This window comes from Scyliorhinus canicula, chromosome 11, assembly GCF_902713615.1.
Source record: "Scyliorhinus canicula chromosome 11, sScyCan1.1, whole genome shotgun sequence".
Classification (NCBI taxonomy): Eukaryota; Metazoa; Chordata; class Chondrichthyes; order Carcharhiniformes; family Scyliorhinidae; genus Scyliorhinus; species Scyliorhinus canicula.
Window position 1 is genome coordinate 74,025,885 of NC_052156.1, and position 19,218 is coordinate 74,045,102.

Sequence of the window (19,218 nt, forward strand, 5' to 3'; positions counted from 1 at the left end):
GGAAGGCGCCGGGACCGGACGGATTCCCGGCGGACTTCTACAAAAAATTTGCGACAGCGCTGGCCCCGCACCTGCGGGAGATGTTCACAGACTCGCTAGCTAGGGGCACATTGCCACCCACGTTAGCACAGGCCTCAATCTCGCTGATACCTAAGAAAGACAAAGACCCAACGGAATGTGGGTCATACAGACCCATATCTCTGCTGAATGCAGACGCCAAAATACTGGCCAAAATCCTAGCCAAGAGGCTAGAAGACTGTGTACCTGAGGTGGTCACAGAGGACCAGACGGGCTTTGTCAAAGGTAGACAGCTTACCGCGAACATCAGGCGCCTGCTGAACGTGATAATGACCCCCTCCGGGGAGAGAACACAAGAGGTGATCGTCTCCCTGGACGCAGAAAAGGCCTTCGACAGAGTCGAGTGGAAATACCTCATAGAGGTACTGGAGCGGTTCGGGCTTGGAACAGGGTTCACCGCTTGGGTAAAGCTCCTGTACAACGCACCCATGGCGAGTGTACAGACCAACAATACCAACTCCCAATACTTCCAGCTGCACAGGGGCACCAGACAAGGATGCCCACTGTCCCCGCTGCTGTTCGCACTAGCAATTGAACCGCTAGCAATCGCGCTCAGGGCAGCAAAAAATTGGAGGGGGATCCGAAGGGGAGGTAGAGAGCACAGAGTCTCACTCTATGCGGATGATCTGCTCCTCTATATCTCGGACCCACAAAGCAGCATGGACGGAATCATCGCGCTCCTGAAAGAGTTTGGAGCCTTCTCGGGCTACAAACTCAACATGAGCAAAAGTGAGATCTTCCCAGTACACCCGCAAGGGGGGGGGGGGGCAGCACTAAAGGGGCTGCCGTTCAATCAAGCCCGACATAAATTCCGCTACCTGGGGATCCAAATAGCCCATGACTGGAAAGGGATCCACAAATGGAACCTCACCAGCCTGACGGAGGAAGTTAAAAAGGACCTGCAAAGATGGAACACACTCCCGCTCTCCCTCGCGGGGAGAGTTCAGACGATCAAAATGAACGTACTGCCCAGGTTCCTCTTCCTGTTTAGATCCATTCCGATCTACATCCCCAAGGCCTTTTTCAAAGCGCTGGACAAACTCATCATGGCGTTCGTATGGGGGGGTAAAAATGCTAGGATCCCAAAGAAGGTCTTACAAAAAACAAAAACCAGGGGAGGGCTAGCCCTCCCGAATCTACAATTCTACCACTGGGCAGCAACAGCCGAGCGAGTAAGGGGATGGATCCAGGAGCCAGAGGCTGAGTGGGTGCGTGCGGAGGAGGCCTCCTGCATGGGAACCTCCCTCCGGGCCCTCGCCACGGCAGCACTCCCATCCCCACCCAAAAAACACTCCAGCAGCCCAGTGGTGACAGCCACCCTCCAATCCTGGAACCAACTGCGGCAGCAACTTGGCCTGACCAAAATGTCGAACAGGGCTCCCATCTGCAACAACCATAGGTTCACACCAGCACTGACTGACGCCACCTTCAAAAGGTGGAGGCAGGACGGGGGGACACTGACAGTCAGGGACCTATACACGGACGACAGGATCGCAACACTGGACGAACTGACAGAGAAGTTTCAGCTAGCTGGGGGGAACGAGCTACGGTACCTGCAGCTCAAAAACTTCCTACGAAAGGAGACAAGGACGTACCCACAACCGCCACGACAGACACTACTGGAAGACCTACTGGACGCAAGTATCCTAGAGAAAGGGAACTGTAGTGACATGTATGACCGACTGGTAGATAGGGACGACACCGTACTGGACGCAACAAGAAGGAAATGGGAGGACGACCTGGGGATGGAGATAGGGTGGGGACTCTGGAGCGAAGCACTGCATAGGGTCAACTCCACCTCCACGTGCGCAAGGCTCAGCCTGACGCAACTAAAAGTGGTACATAGAGCCCACTTAACAAGAACCCGTATGAGTAGGTTCTTCCCGGAGGTGGAAGACAGATGTGAACGGTGCCAAAGAGGCCCGGCCAACCACGCCCACATGTTCTGGTCTTGCCCCAGACTCGTGGAGTACTGGACAGCCTTCTTCGAGGTTATGTCCAAAGTGGTGGGAGTGAGGGTGGAGCCATGCCCGATAGTGGCGGTCTTCGGGGTTTCAGAACAGCCAGATCTATTCCTGGGGAGGAGGGCGGACGCCCTTGCCTTTGCCTCCCTGATCGCCCGCCGTAGAATCCTGTTTGGCTGGCGGTCAGCAGCACCGCCCAGAGCTGCGGACTGGCTGTCCGACCTCTCGGAATCTCTCCAAATGGAGAAAATCAAATTTGCCATCCGAGGGTCGGACGACGGCTTCCACAGAACGTGGGAGCCATTCATGCAACTGTTCCGGGACCTATTTGTGGCCAATGTACAAGAGGAAGAATAGTCGGGGGAAGGTAGCGGGAGGGGCTACAGGTTCGGTACGGGGGTTCGATGGCTAGCTAAGGCCCAAAACCAAACTAAATAAACATGTTGGGGGGGGGGGGGGGGGGGGGGGGCGGGCACAGTTACTACTACGAAGATGCTTACCTGTAAATATGTATGTTAATTTTTGCGTGTTTGTTTGTTGTTTTTTTTCTCCTAACAATTTGTAATTTGTTCAATATAAAATATGAAAACTGAATAAAAACATTTATAAAAAAAAAAAAAAAAAAAAAAATAATCTTTATTGTCACAAGTAGGCTTACATTAACATTGCAATTAAGTTACTGTGAAAATCCCCTAGTCGCCGCCTGAGTGCAACATTGAGAGAGCAGTCTTTAAATGTTAAATTGATGCAAAGTCTGTCTCCCTAGGCCAAAGTAACAGGAGAAGATTATGTGACACTATTCAGAAAAACAGCAGGAAAACACTTTATCCCAGTGTTCTTGTCAGTATAACTCTCACCCAGCACCACTAAACCCAATCATTCAGCAATTTATCTCATTGGACACTGGTTGCCTCGCTTGACTAAATAACACTCTATTCCATTGGCCACAGTGCCTTGGGATAGCCTGAGGACTTGAAAGATGCTAAATAAGTGCAAGTTCCTTTTCCTTTATTAAAGGCTAGATCAATTGATAGAAATCAGATTAAAGACTACATATCAAAATATTACTAAAACTTTTCCCATTCTATCAAGCAATATAGCTCAAGTCTTGCTGGAATCACACTGACATCAGGGAAAAGTAAACTGGCAATGCTAATAACCATGGTGTAAATCTATATTAATATCATGAAAATTAATGAAGGACTATCCATCGGGACTTGGTAAAGGTCTGTTCCACTAATTTATTTACAGTTAATAATTGGGAAGATTGTGTGAAAGCATAGGGCTAAATATGCCAAACAGCCTTGTCTCATTCAGTAATTTGCATCCTGCATTCAATTTCTATCACCTGAATTAACTAATAGTTCAAATGAATGTTTGTAAAGCTATCCCTTCCCTTAATGTTTAGCTCATACGTCTTTGCTTCTGAAGAATGCTGATTCAGGCACCATGAAGTGGGCTTCATAGTCTTGAGCATATGAACAGCAAGTCTTTATTAACTCACAACTATACACACATATACATCCAACAGAGGTATGGAGCTGATTCTAGTCTAAGACTTTACCCAACACTGTTGATCTCTGGACTGACTGTGCTCTGGGTCATGTGCCTTCTTACATTGCTGTGTGGGCAGTATTGTACTCAGACTTGCAGATGGTAAGTGTTTTCATTCATCTACTTCCTTTGTCCTTCTAGGTGGCAGATGTTGTGGGCTTGGAATTGTTGTCAAAGGCATCTTCCTGATTGGATTTGTCCTTTATCCCAGGAATGAGCCAAGTGACCCTTGTCTTTACTGTTTCTAATGTAATTATATATTTTTTTAAATAAGGGGTGACCAAAACTGTACATAGTATATGTGGTCTCATCAATGTCCTGTACAACTGCAGTAAAATTTCCCTGCTTGCATATTCAATTCCCCTTGGAATAAATTTCTCCCTTGCTTTCATCTATCTTTGGAAAGATTTCCATGTCTTCTCAATTAGAAAGGAGGGTGGCAGAAAGCAGGAAACTACAGGCCGGCTTGCCTAACATTTGTCATGGGGAAATTGCCGGAATCCTTTTATTAAGGCAGTTGCAGCAAGATCCTTCGAAAATCATAACAATAAATGTCAAAATTGCATTTGCCTTCCTAATCTCTTGCTGTACCCGCATACTAACTTTGTGATTCCATGTACCAGGCTCACCCAAATTGCAATCTCTCTCCATTTAAATAATATGATGCTTTTCTATTTCTGCAAAAGAGAAGTTCACATTTGCCCATGTTATACTCCAGCTGCCAAATATTTATCCACTCACTTAACCTGTCTCTCCCTCTACCTTCTCCTGACAACTGACTTTCATATCTCTCTTGGTGGCGTTAGAAAATTTAACTACCATACATTTAGTCCCTTCATCCAAATGAATGATGTAGATTACAAATAGTTGAGGCCCTAGCTCTTATCCCTGTGGCTCTCCACCAGTTGCAATCTGCCAACCCAAATAAATACTCACTGTATACCTGTTCTCTGCTTCCTGTTAGGTAGCCAATTCTTTATCCATGCTAGTATGTTACTTCATACATCATGTTCTCTTATCTTGTATGGAAACCTTTGATGTGGCACCCTATCAAATGATTTTTGGAAATCCACGATTACCACGTCTATAGGCTGTCCTTTATCCACCTTGCTTGTTACTTTCCCCAAAGAATTTTAATAGATCAGTTAAACATGTTTTCTTTCACAAAGAGATGTTGATTCTGTCTGATCACGTTGTGATTTTCGAAGGATCTTGCTAAAACTGCCTTAATAAAAGGGTTCTAGAAATTTCCCCATGACAAATGTTAGGCTAGCTGGCCTGTAGTTTCCTGCTGTCTGTCCCCCTCCTTTCTTGTTGAAAGTTATGTTAACTATTTTCCAATCCACTGGAACTCTTCCAGAATGCAAGGAATTTTGAGAGATTAAAAGCAATACAAACATCATCTCTGAAGTCGCTTCTTTTGAGACTGTGGGATGCAGGTCATCTGTCGGACTCGAGGTCTAATAGTTTTCCCAGCTCCTTTTCCTTAGTGACGATGATTGCTTTAACTTTCTCCCTCAGTTTCACCTATCTTTGGAAAGATTTCCAAGTCTTCTCAATGAAGGCAAAAAAAATCTCTGCTCACCAGCCCTGGCATTTCCTTGTTTCCCCATTATCAATTCCCAGACTCGCTTCCTAGAGGTACAATATTAGTTTTGGTTACTCTTTTCCTGTTTAACTGCTTGTGGAAACTCTTCTTATCTGTGTTTTTTAAATACCAGCTAGCTTTCTCTTATACTCTACTTTATTCCTCTATTAATTTTAGTCAATCTTTGCTGTTCTTAAAATCTGACCGAGCTTCTGACCTGCCATTAATCTTTGCAGATTTGTACAGTGTTGCTTTCAATTTGATGCAATCCTTAACTTGTTCATTCAGCCACAGATTGATACATTTTGATTTCTTTCACACCAAGACAAATCTCTAAGAGAGTTAAATAGATCCTTAAAAGTCTCCCACTGCATCTCTGTCCGACCTTTTAAACTAAGTTCCCAGTGTTAGCTCTGCTTTCATACCATTGCTACATTTATTCAGGGTTAAAACTCCAGTTGTAGACCAACACGTCTCCCCTTCAAACTGAACATGAAATGTTAGCATGTAACGATTGCTTTCATCTAAAAGCTCCTTTACCATGAGATTATTGATTAATTCTCCCTCATTGCTCATTACCAGGCCTGACATAGTCTGCTTCTTGATTGTCTCAAGAATGTAGTAATCCAAGACGTTGACCCTGCAAACACTCAAACTTCATTTTCAGACTAATTGTCAAGCAAACCCACCCAATCTGCACGTTACCCATGATTACAGCACCTTTCTGACATGCCCCATTTATTTATTCCTGCATACTTTGCCCTTTGGTGTAACCATTGTCAGGAATCCCAAAAGCCACGTCCACAAATAACCTGTACCATTTCTCATTGCGACAAAACTGATTCTACACCTTGCTCCCAGGTCACCTCTCAATACTGTACTAATGACATCCTCAATTAACAGAGTTTATAGCAACACTTTTTTCTAGCTTCCTATCTTTTGGAAATGTCAACTGTCCTTCAGATCCCAGCCTTTTTCACCCTGCAATGGCTATCAGGTCATACATATATATATTAATCTGCGCTAACAATTCATCCATTGTTTTACGAATGCTGTGCACATTCAGATACAGAGCCTTTTTACCATTTTTACAATCCCTTGCTTTATCTGCTGCTACACTCTGTGCCTTCTTGCTACACTCTGATTATCTTTACAAACTGCTACCCTGCTCTATTACCTCATTGTTCCTTTGATTTCATACATCTCATTTTACATAACCCCGTCCCCACACTATTTAGACACAATCCCTTCCCTGCACTATTTCATTTAAAGTCTTCTCTACCACCCTAGTTGTATGACTCATCAGAACACTGCTCCCAGCATTGTTCAGATGAAGCTATTCCAACATCACAGCTCCCACTTTCCCATTATGGTGTCAGTGCCCCATGAATCAAAATCCATTTCTCCTACACCAGTCTTTGAATCACATATCTCTATCCTAATCTACCTAATGCCAATTTGCTCATGGTTCAGGAAATAATCCAGAGATTATTACCTTTGAGGTTCTGCTTTTTTAATTTAGCACCTAGCTGCTCATGAAGCTCTTCCCTCGTCCTATGTCCTTGGTATCTACATGGACTATGGCAACTGAATCCTCCCTCCCCAGCTGAAGGTTCCCCTCCAGCCCTGAGCAATGTCCAGACAACACAGCCTTTTGGATTATGCCAATCCCCTTGAAAATACTGTCCCCGACTTCCGGTTGCGGCTATGACCAGCTAAGTCGCACATTTGGCAGCTCCTGCGACAAAGGTGTTTAAGGGCCGATTGGAGGGCCCCGACGGTACTGTAAAGACGAATCCCGGTGGGGGAAGGCTCCCTGAGGAGAGTGAGACCAACTTTATGGTCGGTACTCGGAGTGGGGCGACAAAAAAAGCGGCAGCAGCTCCCCGAAAAAAGCGGGGGAAGAGGACCAAAATGGCGGCCGGTGGCGCACTAGAAGATTGGAGAAAATGGGCGGAGGAGCAGCAGGCCGCTCTCCTCCGGTGTTTTACGGAGCTGAAAGTGGAACTCTTAGAGTCTATGAACGCGACGACCACAAGGCTGATGGGGGCCCAGGCGACCCAAGAGGCGACGATAAGAGAGCTGCAGCAGGAGATGACTGCAAGGGAGGAGGAGGCCACGGTCCTCGTGGGAAAGGTGGAGGTGCACGAGGCACTCCACCTGAAATGGCAGAGCCGCTTTGAGGAGCTGGACACTCGAATGAGGCGGAAGAACTTGAGGATCCTGGGCCTAGCAGAAGGCCTGGAGGGGCCTGATCTCCCGAAATATGTAGCGGAGATGCTGAGCTCCCTGATGGGAGAGGGGGCCGGTCCATCGCCCCTGGAGCTGGAAGAAGCATATCGGGTCATGGCTAGGCGGCCTAGGGCGAACGAGCCCCCGAGGGCGGTGCTGGTGCGATTCCAGCGTTTCTGTGATCGGGAGAAAGTGCTGAGGTGGGCCAAGAGGGAGAAAAGCAGCAAATGGGAGAATTCGACGGTGCGGATATATCAGGACTGGAGTGCGGAGGTGGCAAAGCGGCGGGCCCGGTTTAACCGGACGAAGGCGGTGCTGCACGCAAAGAGGATCAAGTTCGGAATGCTGCAGCCAGCGCGCTTGTGGGTCACCTACAAGGACCAGCACCATTACTTTGAGACCCCAGAGGAGGCATGGACTTTTGTTCGGGAGGAAAAGCTGGACCTGAACTAGAACTTGGGAACGCCGGCGGTCGAGGCCGCCCGAGTACCCTTGACTGATCAAGTGGCCCATGTCTTTCTTAGGCCAGGTCGGAACTTGGTTAAAGTTGATGGATCGTTTGGTTTCTTTGAAACTTGTGTTATGGGGGGTTTCTTTGTTCCTTTTTGTGTGTCTCTTCCCGTTGCCAACTTCCCTTAATTATTGTTGTTGTAGGGGGGGCTTTTTTACTGTTTTTTGATCTGTTCTTTAAGGGTTATGGTTACTGTTCTGTTCGATGGAGGGTGATGGTTAAATACGTTATTATTGGGTAGTTATTTAGTTATGCAGGCATAGTTATGTATTTATGTATTTATTTGAGATTTGTTATTTATATTGTTATATTGTTAAGTTGGGGAGGCGGGACGGGGGGGGTGCAAGTTGGTTATGCGTGTTTTCTTTTTCTCTTTTTTCTTCCTCTCGTTTTAAGGGGGCTTTTTTATGGGCTTGGATGGGGACGGGGGTGGAATTGAAGATGGCGGGGTAGGGTGTGGCCGGGCGAAAGCGCGGGCTTTCCCCTGTTTCCCGCGCGCGGGACGGAGGAAGGGGGAGGAGAGAAGAGTGGGGTGTGGCCAGCAATGGCGGCTTTTCCCGCGCTGAAGCGGGGTCAGAGAGGGATGGCAAGGGGGGGGGGGGAGGCCCCTCCCCCCCCACATCGGGAGGAGTCGGAGTGTGGCAGGGGCAGCCGGGTCAGCGAAAACCAGCTGACTCTCGGGAGTACGATGGTGGATACACCGCGGCTAGGAGGGGTCCTAGCCAGGGGGGGGGGGGAAGGGGGGTTAGGGGGGGATATCGGGTTGCTGCTGGAAAGGCCGAGGACGGGAAGGGAAGAACGGGAGGAGAGAGGGGGGGGGCCATCGCCATGGGGAACGGGTCAGAAGGGGAGGGTCGACCCGGGGCGAACAGGGGACAGGACATGGCTAATAGACAGGGGAAAGGGACGGGTCGCTCCGCGACCCGGTTGATTACTTGGAACGTGAGGGGGCTGAATGGGCCGGTCAAGAGATCAAGGGTTTTTTCACACCTAAAGGGACTGCAGGCGGATGTGGCAATGTTGCAGGAGACTCACTTGAGAGTAGTAGACCAGGTACGCCTGAGAAGGGGGTGGGTGGGACAGGTGTTCCACTCAGGCTTGGACGCAAAGAACCGGGGGGTGGCGATTTTGGTGGGAAAGAGGGTGTCGTTCGTGGCGGCGCAGGTGGTAGCAGATAAGGAGGGTAGGTACGTGATGGTGAAGGGTAGGCTGCAGGGAGAGAATGTGGTGCTGGTGAATGTGTATGCCCCGAATTGGGATGACGCGGGTTTTATGAGGCGCCTGTTGGGCCTCATTCCGGGTCTAGAGGCAGGGGGCCTGATCATGGGGGGGGACTTCAATACAGTGCTCGACCCTGGGCTGGACAGATCGAGTTCCAGGACGAATAGGAGGCCGGCAGCGGCAGATGTGCTAAGGGGGTTCATGGAGCAGATGGGGGGGGTAGACCCTTGGAGATTTGGCAGGCCAAGGGCGAGGGAGTATTCTTTTTTCTCCCACGTCCACAGGGTGTACTCCAGAATAGACTTTTTTGTACTGAGCAGGGGGCTGATTTCGAGAGTGCAGGACACGGAGTACTCGGCCATTGCGATTTCGGACCATGCACCACACTGGGTAGAGGTAGAACTGGGGGAAGCACGGGACCAGCGCCCGTTGTGGCGCCTGGATGTGGGGCTGCTGGCGGACGATGAGGTGTGCGGAAGGGTCCGGAAGGGCATTGAGAGATATCTGGGCACGAACGACACGGGCGAGGTGAAGGTGGGGGTAGTCTGGGAGGCCCTGAAAGCAGTGATCAGAGGAGAGCTGATCTCCATAAGGGCACACAGAGAAAGGAAGGAGAGGCAGGAGAGGGAGAGACTGGTGGGGGAACTTATAGAAGTGGACAGGAGATATGCGGAGACACCAGAGGAGGGGCTGTTGAGGGAGCGGCGCAGTTTACAGGCCCAGTTTGACCTACTGACCACTAGGAAGGCGGAGACGCAATGGAGAAGGGCACAGGGCGCGGTCTATGAGTACGGGGAAAAGGCGAGCAGGATGCTAGCACACCAGCTGCGCAAGCGAGATGCAGCCAGAGAGATTGGGGGAGTGAGAGAGAAGGGAGGGAACGTAGTGCAGAAGGGGCAAGAGGTGAACGGGGTCTTCAGGGATTTCTACAGGGAATTGTACCGGTCTGAGCCGCCCAGGAGGAGGGGGGGAATGGAGAACTTCCTCGATAGATTGAGGTTCCCAAAGGTCCAGGAGGAACGGGTGGAGGGGCTGGGGGCGCCGATAGAGCTGCAGGAGCTAGTTAAAGGGATAGGCCAGATGCAGGCGGGGAAGGCGCCGGGGCCGGATGGGTTCCCGGTGGAATTTTATAAGAAGTATGTGGACTTGGTGGGTCCAGTGCTGGTGCGAGCCTTCAATGAGGCGCGAGGGGGGGGGTTCTGCCCCCGACAATGTCACAGGCCCTGATCTCCTTGATCCTGAAGCGGGACAAAGACCCTGTACAGTGCGGGTCCTACAGGCCTATCTCCCTCTTGAATGTAGATGCCAAACTGTTGGCAAAGGTCCTGGCAACCAGAATAGAGGATTGTGTGCCAGGGGTAATCCATGAGGACCAGACGGGGTTCGTAAAGGGACGACAACTTAACACAAATGTCCGGAGACTGTTGAATGTGATTATGATGCCAGCAGTGGAGGGGGAGGCTGAGATAGTGGTAGCACTGGATGCGGAGAAGGCATTCGATAGGGTGGAGTGGGAATACCTGTGGGAGACGCTGGAACGGTTTGGGTTTGGGGAGGGATTTATCAAGTGGGTGAAGCTGCTGTATTCGGCCCCGATGGCGAGTGTGGTTACAAACGGGAGGAGGTCAGAGTATTTTGGGCTCCATCGAGGTACCAGGCAGGGATGCCCCCTATCCCCCTTACTATTTGCATTAGCGATCGAACCGTTGGCGATGGCACTGAGGGGTTCAGGGGGGTGGAGAGGACTGACAAGGGGAGGGGAGGAACATCGGGTATCACTCTATGCGGATGATTTGTTGTTATATGTGGCGGACCCGGAAGGGGGAATGCCGGAGGTAATGGAAATACTAGCGGAGTTTGGGGACTTTTCGGGATATAAATTAAATGTGGGTAAAAGTGAGGTCTTTGTGATACACCCAGGAGATCAGGGGGAGGGAATTGGGCGGCTCCCCTTTAAGAGAGCAGTAAAGAGCTTCAGGTACTTGGGGGTGCAGGTGGCAAGGAACTGGGGGACCCTCCACAAGCTGAACTTTTCAAGGCTGGTGGAGCAGATGGAGGAGGAGTTCAAGAGGTGGGACATGGTACCGCTGTCGCTAGCAGGGAGGGTGCAGTCAGTCAAAATGACGGTCCTCCCGAGGTTCTTGTTTCTGTTCCAGTGCTTGCCCATCTTTCTCCCCAGGGCCTTCTTCAAGAAGGTAACTAGCAGCATTATGGGCTATGTGTGGGCACATGGCACCCCTAGAGTGAGAAGGATTTTCTTGGAACGGAGTAGGGACAGTGGAGGATTAGCGCTACCCAATCTTTCCGGATACTACTGGGCGGCGAACGCATCGATGGTGCGCAAGTGGGTGATGGAGGGGGAGGGGGCAGCTTGGAAACGTATGGAGAGGGCGTCCTGCGGCAATACAAGCCTGGGGGCGCTAGTAACGGCACCATGGCCGCTCCCCCCCACAAGGTATACCACGAGTCCGGTAGTGGCGGCCACCCTTAAAATCTGGGGGCAGTGGAGGCGACACAGGGGGGAAGTGGGGGGTCTGATGGCGGCGCCACTGAGAGGGAACCACAGATTTGTCCCGGGGAACACTGGAGGGGGATTCCAGAGCTGGCACAGGGCGGGCATCAGGCAACTGAGGGACATGTTCATAGAGGGGAGGTTTGCGAGCCTGGGAGAGCTGGAGGAGAAATTTGAGCTCCCCCCGGGGAACACGTTTAGATACCTGCAGGTGAAGGCATTTGCCAGACGACAGGTGGAAGGATTTCCCTTGCTTCCCGATAGAGGGGTGAGTGATAGGGTGCTGTCAGGGGTCTGGGTCGGAGAAGGGAAGGTCTCGGACATCTACAAAATAATGCAGGAGGTGGAGGAGGTATCGATAGAGGAGCTGAAAGACAAGTGGGAAGCGGAGCTGGGAGAGCAGATAGAAGATGGGACATGGGCGGATGCCTTAGAGAGGGTCAATTCGTCGTCGTCGTGCGCAAGGTTGGGCCTCATCCAATTTAAGGTGCTGCACAGAGCCCATATGACGGGGACTAGGATGAGTCGGTTCTTCGGGGGTGAGGACAGGTGTGTTAGGTGTTCGGGAAGCCCTGCGAACCATGTACATATGTTCTGGATGTGCCCGGCACTGGAAGAGTTCTGGGAGGGGGTGGCGGGGACGGTATCGAGAGTGGTGGGAACCAGGGTCAAACCAGGGTGGGGGCTAGCGATTTTTGGGGTTGGGGTGGAGCCAGGAGTACAGGAGGCAGGGGAGGCCGGAATATTGGCCTTTGCGTCCTTGGTAGCTCGGAGAAGGATCTTGATTCAGTGGAGGGACACAAGGCCACCAAGTGTTAACACCTGGTTAAACGACATGGCAAGCTTCATCCAATTGGAAAGAATCAAATTCGCCCTGAGAGGGTCGGTACAGGGGTTCTTCCGGCGGTGGCAGCCCTTCCTTGACTATCTGGATCAGAGATAGGAACTGGAGGCCGAAACAGCAGCAACCCGGGGAGAAAGGGGGGGGGAAGGGAGGGGGGGGGGATAGCAACGAAGGGAGCACGTCAGCGGGGGGTCGCGGGCAATGACTGCCCGAGGCCATCGGCAGAAAGGGAAAAACGGTTTGGTTGCTAGACTGGTAGCGCGGGGGGGGGGGGGGGGGGGGGGGGGGGGGGGGGGGGGGGGGGGGGGGGGGGGGGGGGTGCGCGCGGGGGAGGGCGTGGGGAGGATTTTCCAGGGGGGATTTGTTGTGTTATAATTTAAAATGTAGTAGGGGTAAATGTTTGTATCGAAAAATTTCAATAAAAATTATTTTAAAAAAAAAGAAAGAAAATACTGTCCCCTACATGCACCATAATGCCATGGTCAGTTTATTCATCCACCCGTTTTTTATTGCCACAAGGTGCAATAACCTCGAACCAATGGACAATTACAAAGGCTGAGGCTCAGACCGCTATCGCCTTGACTCCCTTAGCGGTCTCATTCGCAGTCACACCCTTCTGTCCCTGACCAAATCGTAAGGCCCGAGCCTATGGATGTGACCGTCTCGTGGAACAAGTGTCCGGGTAACTTTCCTCCTTCCTGATGCACTACAGTGTCTGCAGCTCTGCCTCCACCTCAATAAAATCTGAGCAGAAATACCTCAAGCCACTGACAGCAAGCATGTTTGTCCTGGATCACATTGGTTTCCAGGAACTCCCACATTTATTCCCAATTAATTGATTAGTAAACCCTACTACACCCAGTAAGGTTTACTACTACCAGCAAACCGTACAAATACAAATAGAATCATACAATTACTTCTAAATTACCTGTGTTTTGAAAGATAAATGAGAAAAATACACAACCACCATTTACCGCTTTCTCACTACCTCCTGACACTGAATTCCCACACTTAGCAAATTCCCAAGTTCGCAGTCTGTGGCTAGCTGCATTCGAACAGCTGACTCGATTTTTGTTTACCTGCGTATTTTATACTGCCTCTCCTCATTCTTCTTCCTAAAATGAATCACTTTAAACTTTACTGCATTAACTCCACTTCTCCACCCATTCCAGCAATCTGTCTTTGACTTCTTTGGAAGTTTACAAGTACCAGATCAACATGATCTTCTTGAAAAGCGAGAGGCTCAAAGGACTGAATGGCCTACTCCCAAGTCCTATGTTGTGAACAAAGTTTTTAAAGTAAGAGTGCAGGTAGTTAAGTCAGTGTTTAAAAACAAAAGGAGTATCCATTAAAGACAGAGACAAGCATATTTGTTCTCTCGGAGGCCCATGAATAGTTGAAACTCTTCCTCAAAAGGTGATGCAAGCAGAGGCTGTAAATATTTTTAAGGCAGGTGTAGATAGATTCTCGATAAACTGGCCAGGGACGGGGGTGTGAAACACTTTCAGGGCTAAGTGGGAATGTGGAGTTGAGGTTACAACCAAGTCAGCCATGGTCTCAACACGGCACAGTGGTTAAGCACTGCTGCATCACAGCACCTGGGACCAGAGTTCAATTCTGGCCTTGGGTGACTGTGGTGTTTACATGTTCTCCCCGTGTGTTTCCTCTGGGCGCTCCGGTTTCCTCCCATATTCCAAACATGTGCAGGTTTGGTGGCTTGGCCATGCTAAATTGCCCCTTAAGTGTCCGAAGTATGCAGGTTAGGTGGGATTATAGGGAACGTGCAGGGGGAGAGGAGAGGGGGGGGTGGTCGGTCAGGCCTAGGTTCGGTGGGCTTTCAGGAATAGAAGGACCGAGTGGCCTACTCCAGCTTCTAGATAGGGTGGACATCGAGAGCCTTTTTCCTCGGATGGTGATGTCCAGCACGAGGGGACGTAGCTTTAAATTGAGGGGAGATAGATATAGGACAGATGTCAGAGGTAGGTTCTTTACTCAGAGAGTAGTAAGGGCGTGGAATGCCCTGCCTGCAACAGTAGTGGACTCGTCAACATTAAACGCATTCAAATGGTCATTGGATAGGCATATGGACGATAAGGGAATAGTGTAGAGGGACTTTAGAAGGGTTTCACAGGACGGTGCAACATCGTGGGCCGAAGGGCCTGTACTGCGTTGTAATGTTCTATGTTCTAAGTGAGATGTGTAGTTTACCTGATTGGTGCGCCTTTCCAGGTGTGACCTGTAATCCTCTGCCATCTCTTGACCCAAAACGTTGGCCTCCTTGGAGTATTTGGCCGCTGCCTGTTTCGCCAATGAGATGCTATCACTCGGAGTCTCGGGGTGATTGCCAGCAGAATCCCGGCGATTTGTACAACCGCAGCCAGAGGAGAAGGAACCGATGTCTTGCGGTGAGGGACTTGGAGCAAATGTTGGACTCACTCCGACTGAGAGGACAATCAGCGCGGGATAGAAATAAAAAACAAAACCTCTCCCGCTCAGACTCCTCAACCTGGGCAGCGCCATATTGGCCTCGGATCATGTGACTAGTCAGCTGACTGGCAGTGTCATCGCCCCCTTCAGTTTGACAGCCGCCGTTTTTTCTCGTGGGTCAATCAAGGCCCCAAATGATCCGTGATTCCGCAGCCGCACCTCGCCCTGTTACTCCTGTAACGTTCCCTGCTCCTGTCAGCCCCTTTTTTTTCACTGTTTTGCCGACTTTTTGGAAAACAAAAGGCCATAGCTTTATCGAAAATAAACACCAAACATGGCCGACATTTGCTTCTCTTCCGGTCGCCGAATATCACATGATACGAACCAGCCAATCAAACCTCTTAGTTTGCATTTTGACAACGAGCCGTAAGGCGGGATAAGAAGGTTACGAAGTGTAGTATATATCCAGTTACCGCCTCACATCATTGGAGGACTTTAACATGAGCTGTGGAGACCTGCTGCTTTGACATCTTTATGGCTCCTGCTGTGTGATTTTTGCTCTTTTGTTAAAGGTTAGTTTTTGGTGGTCGGATATGTGTTACTGGTTAACCTTGGTAAATATCGGTGTTTAATAGGCTTGTATATTGCATCTAATTTACTTGTAATATTCTTTCTGAGTAAGGTAATTTGTATTTTAAATATACTTTTAAATAAACCAGGCTATTCTTAACTGCTAATATTCATATTTCAAAGTGACCAACGTTTGATTGCAATAATTTAATGATTAATAATTACAGTGAGTTAACATTTTTATCTTATTTTTCAATTAAATTGTTCTTAGACTTTCCATAGTGTGCAAATAAATCTAGAACATGCCACAGAAATTGGCTAGACCTGTGACAAGATAAATATTTTCTGAATTTAGTATTCTCAAATTCTGATTCTTGACAAAGGGAAGTTTTAAAGATTGAGTTTATCTGCGAATATAAAATGCAAAGATGAAAAGACAATGTAATATGACTTGTCGTAATGCATGTAATTATTTTTATTCCGTCAATAAACATAGAGCTTTATTTCAGGCTTTAGTAAAGTCCATCCATTGTTTTCTGCCCTAAGGCAGGTCTGAAAACAAACCTCATACATGAGCTATTTAGGAGGGATGTGTAACTGAAATGGATTCCTGTAGCTTTCCTCGTGTTTATATCATTAAAGTGCCTTGCTTTACCCGTGTTGCACCAGAGGCTACCTCCCCTTTATGATGGGAAAGCCCCAACTGGCTATCCACTCAATATTCAGAAGAAGCACTTCAGTGTCTGCTTACCAGCGCTGGCTGGGGTGATGCTTAAACCCAAGTCTTCAGACATAAAGATGAGAATAGCACGATTGAGCAAGTGAATGTTCTTCGTTTTTAGCAATGCAACAAGAAAAATATGGAAATATATAAAATAGGCTAACTGGGTGAAGCAAACTGTAGTGACATTTTTCACAGATTATATTCTCTTGTCAGACTTAAGTGACACAAAATCTATCTGGTTTTGTTTTTTTAAGGTTCAAGAGGAAATCTTTAAAGTACTAACTAGCAAGACAAAAGGTCAACCTGATGCAATTGTTAGTATTTACCAGGTACTGATGTGAACAAACTTTAGGCTGAGTACAATTTCTCATAGCGGTACTGAGAAGTGATGGGGGCATGTTCACTGAACGTCCCAAAGTCTTGCTTGTGACAGAAAAGGCTTGTGGCCAGATGGCCATGGTTATTCAGATCTCCTTGGCACTTAATGCTTTCTTCAGTCCACCTGTGCCATTCAGTGCTGAGCCATAAAGCTGATTGTGGAATGAAGGAGCAATTGCTACAGGACAAAAGGCACAACAACTTGAAGTGTCAGTTTGCCTCCTTACAGGCAAGCCCTCTTCATCAATCCCTTGCATGAGGGCCTGGATTAAATAGTTATTGGGAAGGAAACCTAATTAGTTTACACTTGACATTAGACGTGGATGTCCATAACATCAAGGTGACTGGCATATTACAATATAGCCTTCAATTGTGGAAAGTACATGTTAATTAAAACTCAACTGTGGCAACAATACCTTGGCGATACCTAAAAGCCAGATACGAGAATTTGTCCAATATTCAGGGTTGGGTTGTAGAGTTAGCGCTGGTGTTCACACTTCCCACTGGTGGAACCAATTCTCATTGGAGTGAATATCTATTCACTCACATTTCAAGGTGACTAACCTTAAAGAGCACCTAGCATGGGTTGTTTGGATAGCGAGGGCTCAAGCCCATTGGTCAATTACATTGACCAACGTGACCACCTCCCTTGGGTAAGTAAGTCTCAGTGAGGGTAGGGGAGAAAAGAAAGTGACAAAAAGAGCATATCCAGAGACTGAAAATCAAATTACCCAATTAGCACACCAGGTAAGACTGCTGTACTTGTTCGAAGGTGCCTGTTGGTGATTGATTGACCACTCAGCATAGTTCATTATCAGGACAGAGCCTCTTCTGCAATGTATTTTTCTGTGACACACGGGAGGTGAGATTCCTTTTCTTTAATTCTGCTTTGTGTTGAGACTCAGTAGTTTATTCTGGAAATTTAACCATGGATTTTGACCAAGGGTCAGAAAAGATAATTGCCTGGAGACTACACCCTCCCCCTTCACCCCGTTCAAAAACAAAACTATTATGATTAATACTTAGTGATTTAATCTCGTTCCTGGAAGATATGAAAGGTTTTTAACCGGGTACCGTTACATTAAAGGCATGCTCACATGTTTTTTCACTTTTATATATTTTTCTGAAGAGAATCGTTTCAAATAAATGTATTGCTGTGAAGGGAAACAAAAGGATGTTAAAACTTTTGGATTTAAATGTAACGTGTAAGGCGTCGTCTCGAATTGTGGCGATTGAAAGTTCGGTCCCTGGCGGAAACTTTTTAAGCGTTCGAAAGGATGCAATGATTGACGGGTACACAGACCAATCGGAGGCGAAGGAATGTTTGTCCACTGACGTCACAATGGCTGTAAGGGGGCGGGTCTTTGTTGTCGAAGCTGCCGAGGGGGGGGGGGAAAGAGAGAACTCCGGGGCACGCTGGGTGTTATAGTTCCTGCGCCGCCTTCGATCTCTGTGCGAGCAGGTGGGTGGGACTACAACTCCCAGGGTGCACGGCGGGTTGTAGCGGCTCTCTGATAGGCGAAGGAGCTGCAACAGCTGCTGCTGCTACTGCCTGGAGAGGGGTTGGCAGAGAGCAGTGTTATCTAACGGGAACTGTCTCACTCAAAAGGGTCAAAGAAAAGGCGAGCAACCATGGACTTCCTTTACACTACCTAGACATTACTTTCAGACCACTATCTGCTCGGACCCCTGCTGGCTGCAGCTCTCCAATATAAGGTAAGTGGTTTGAATACATCGTACGTTGTTTTAACTTCAGTTAAAAGTGGATGGACAGCGTGAAGCAGCGAGCACCCAGTCTGAGCAATATGAACCCGCTGCAGTTTTCATTCATTTTTGTTTTCAAAATAAAAGATAAACTTCCTGAACTTGCAACTTTAAGAAAGCAGCTTGCGGGTTTAAGTGATTTATCTGAAAGGAAGGCTGGGATAAAATGAATGCACAAACCTTTTGGCTCACGTTTGAAGCAGCGATGTTATCTTTGCATCCTGCGATGTTCTGCTGTAACTTATGTCTCTGGCTAGTCCGAAGCTGATGTCTGCATCATAAGTCAATAAATGTAGCGGTCACTGTGTTCAATTGTAGCTCCTCCGCACGCCACTCGTTCGGAGTTTGAAGGTCTATGTTTGGAGTTTATTTTTTAAAAATTGCCTTTCTGATGTTTGGCGATTGGACTGGAGCAGTTTGCGGAGCTGTTCTGGGATTTTTTTTGAACGGCGTTGATATTTTTACTACTCGTAATAGCAGAAGTGCATAATTTTCTAATATTTTGAATGCGATGATAATTTCTTTTGACATGTGAACTTTTTCTTTAAATTTGTCTCGACGCAGAGCTGGAGATATATATTTTTTGCTGGACTTGGCAGCCGAGAGAAAGGGATGAGCGATGTCTGACAAGATGTCGAGTTTTCTTCACATTGGGGATATAGTCTCCTTGTACTCGGAAGGATCTGTCAACGGGTTCATCAGTACTTTAGGGTGAGTATAAGATGAACACGTTCCGGTATCGTTTCCTCGACCCTTGGCTCACTCATCCCGGGAGTGAAACTACCAGAGCCATGGGGAGGAGAAATCCTGTGTACTAAGCTTTAATGTTACTCTGAAGTCTGGCTTTTCTT

At 48.3% G+C, this 19,218-nt stretch overlaps 2 protein-coding genes across 8 annotated transcripts in view; one reads left to right on the top strand and one right to left on the bottom strand.

The window, feature by feature from the left end:
* The window catches only part of sumf1 (sulfatase modifying factor 1), a 244,552-nt gene extending 229,360 nt beyond the window's left edge, over positions 1-15,192 (bottom strand). For all 4 annotated transcript variants that reach the window (XM_038810755.1, XM_038810753.1, XM_038810754.1 and 1 more), the window contains exon 1: positions 14,713-15,192. In XM_038810755.1, the coding sequence (XP_038666683.1) occupies positions 14,713-15,024 (312 nt within the window). In that variant the 5' untranslated portion in view covers positions 15,025-15,192. The remainder of the gene's footprint in view (positions 1-14,712) is intronic.
* A 113-nt stretch (positions 15,193-15,305) lies between these two features.
* Positions 15,306-19,218, top strand: part of LOC119973141 (inositol 1,4,5-trisphosphate receptor type 1) — a 624,311-nt gene continuing 620,398 nt past the window's right edge. For 2 of the 4 annotated variants that reach the window (XM_038810750.1, XM_038810751.1), the window contains exons 1-2: positions 18,153-18,319; positions 18,932-19,078. In XM_038810750.1, coding sequence (XP_038666678.1) covers positions 18,987-19,078 — 92 coding nt within the window. In that variant the 5' untranslated portion in view covers positions 18,153-18,319; positions 18,932-18,986. Of the gene's footprint in view, positions 15,504-18,152; positions 18,320-18,931; positions 19,079-19,218 lie in introns of those variants that run through there. The other 2 variants (XM_038810748.1, XM_038810749.1) reach the window with 2 other exon arrangements.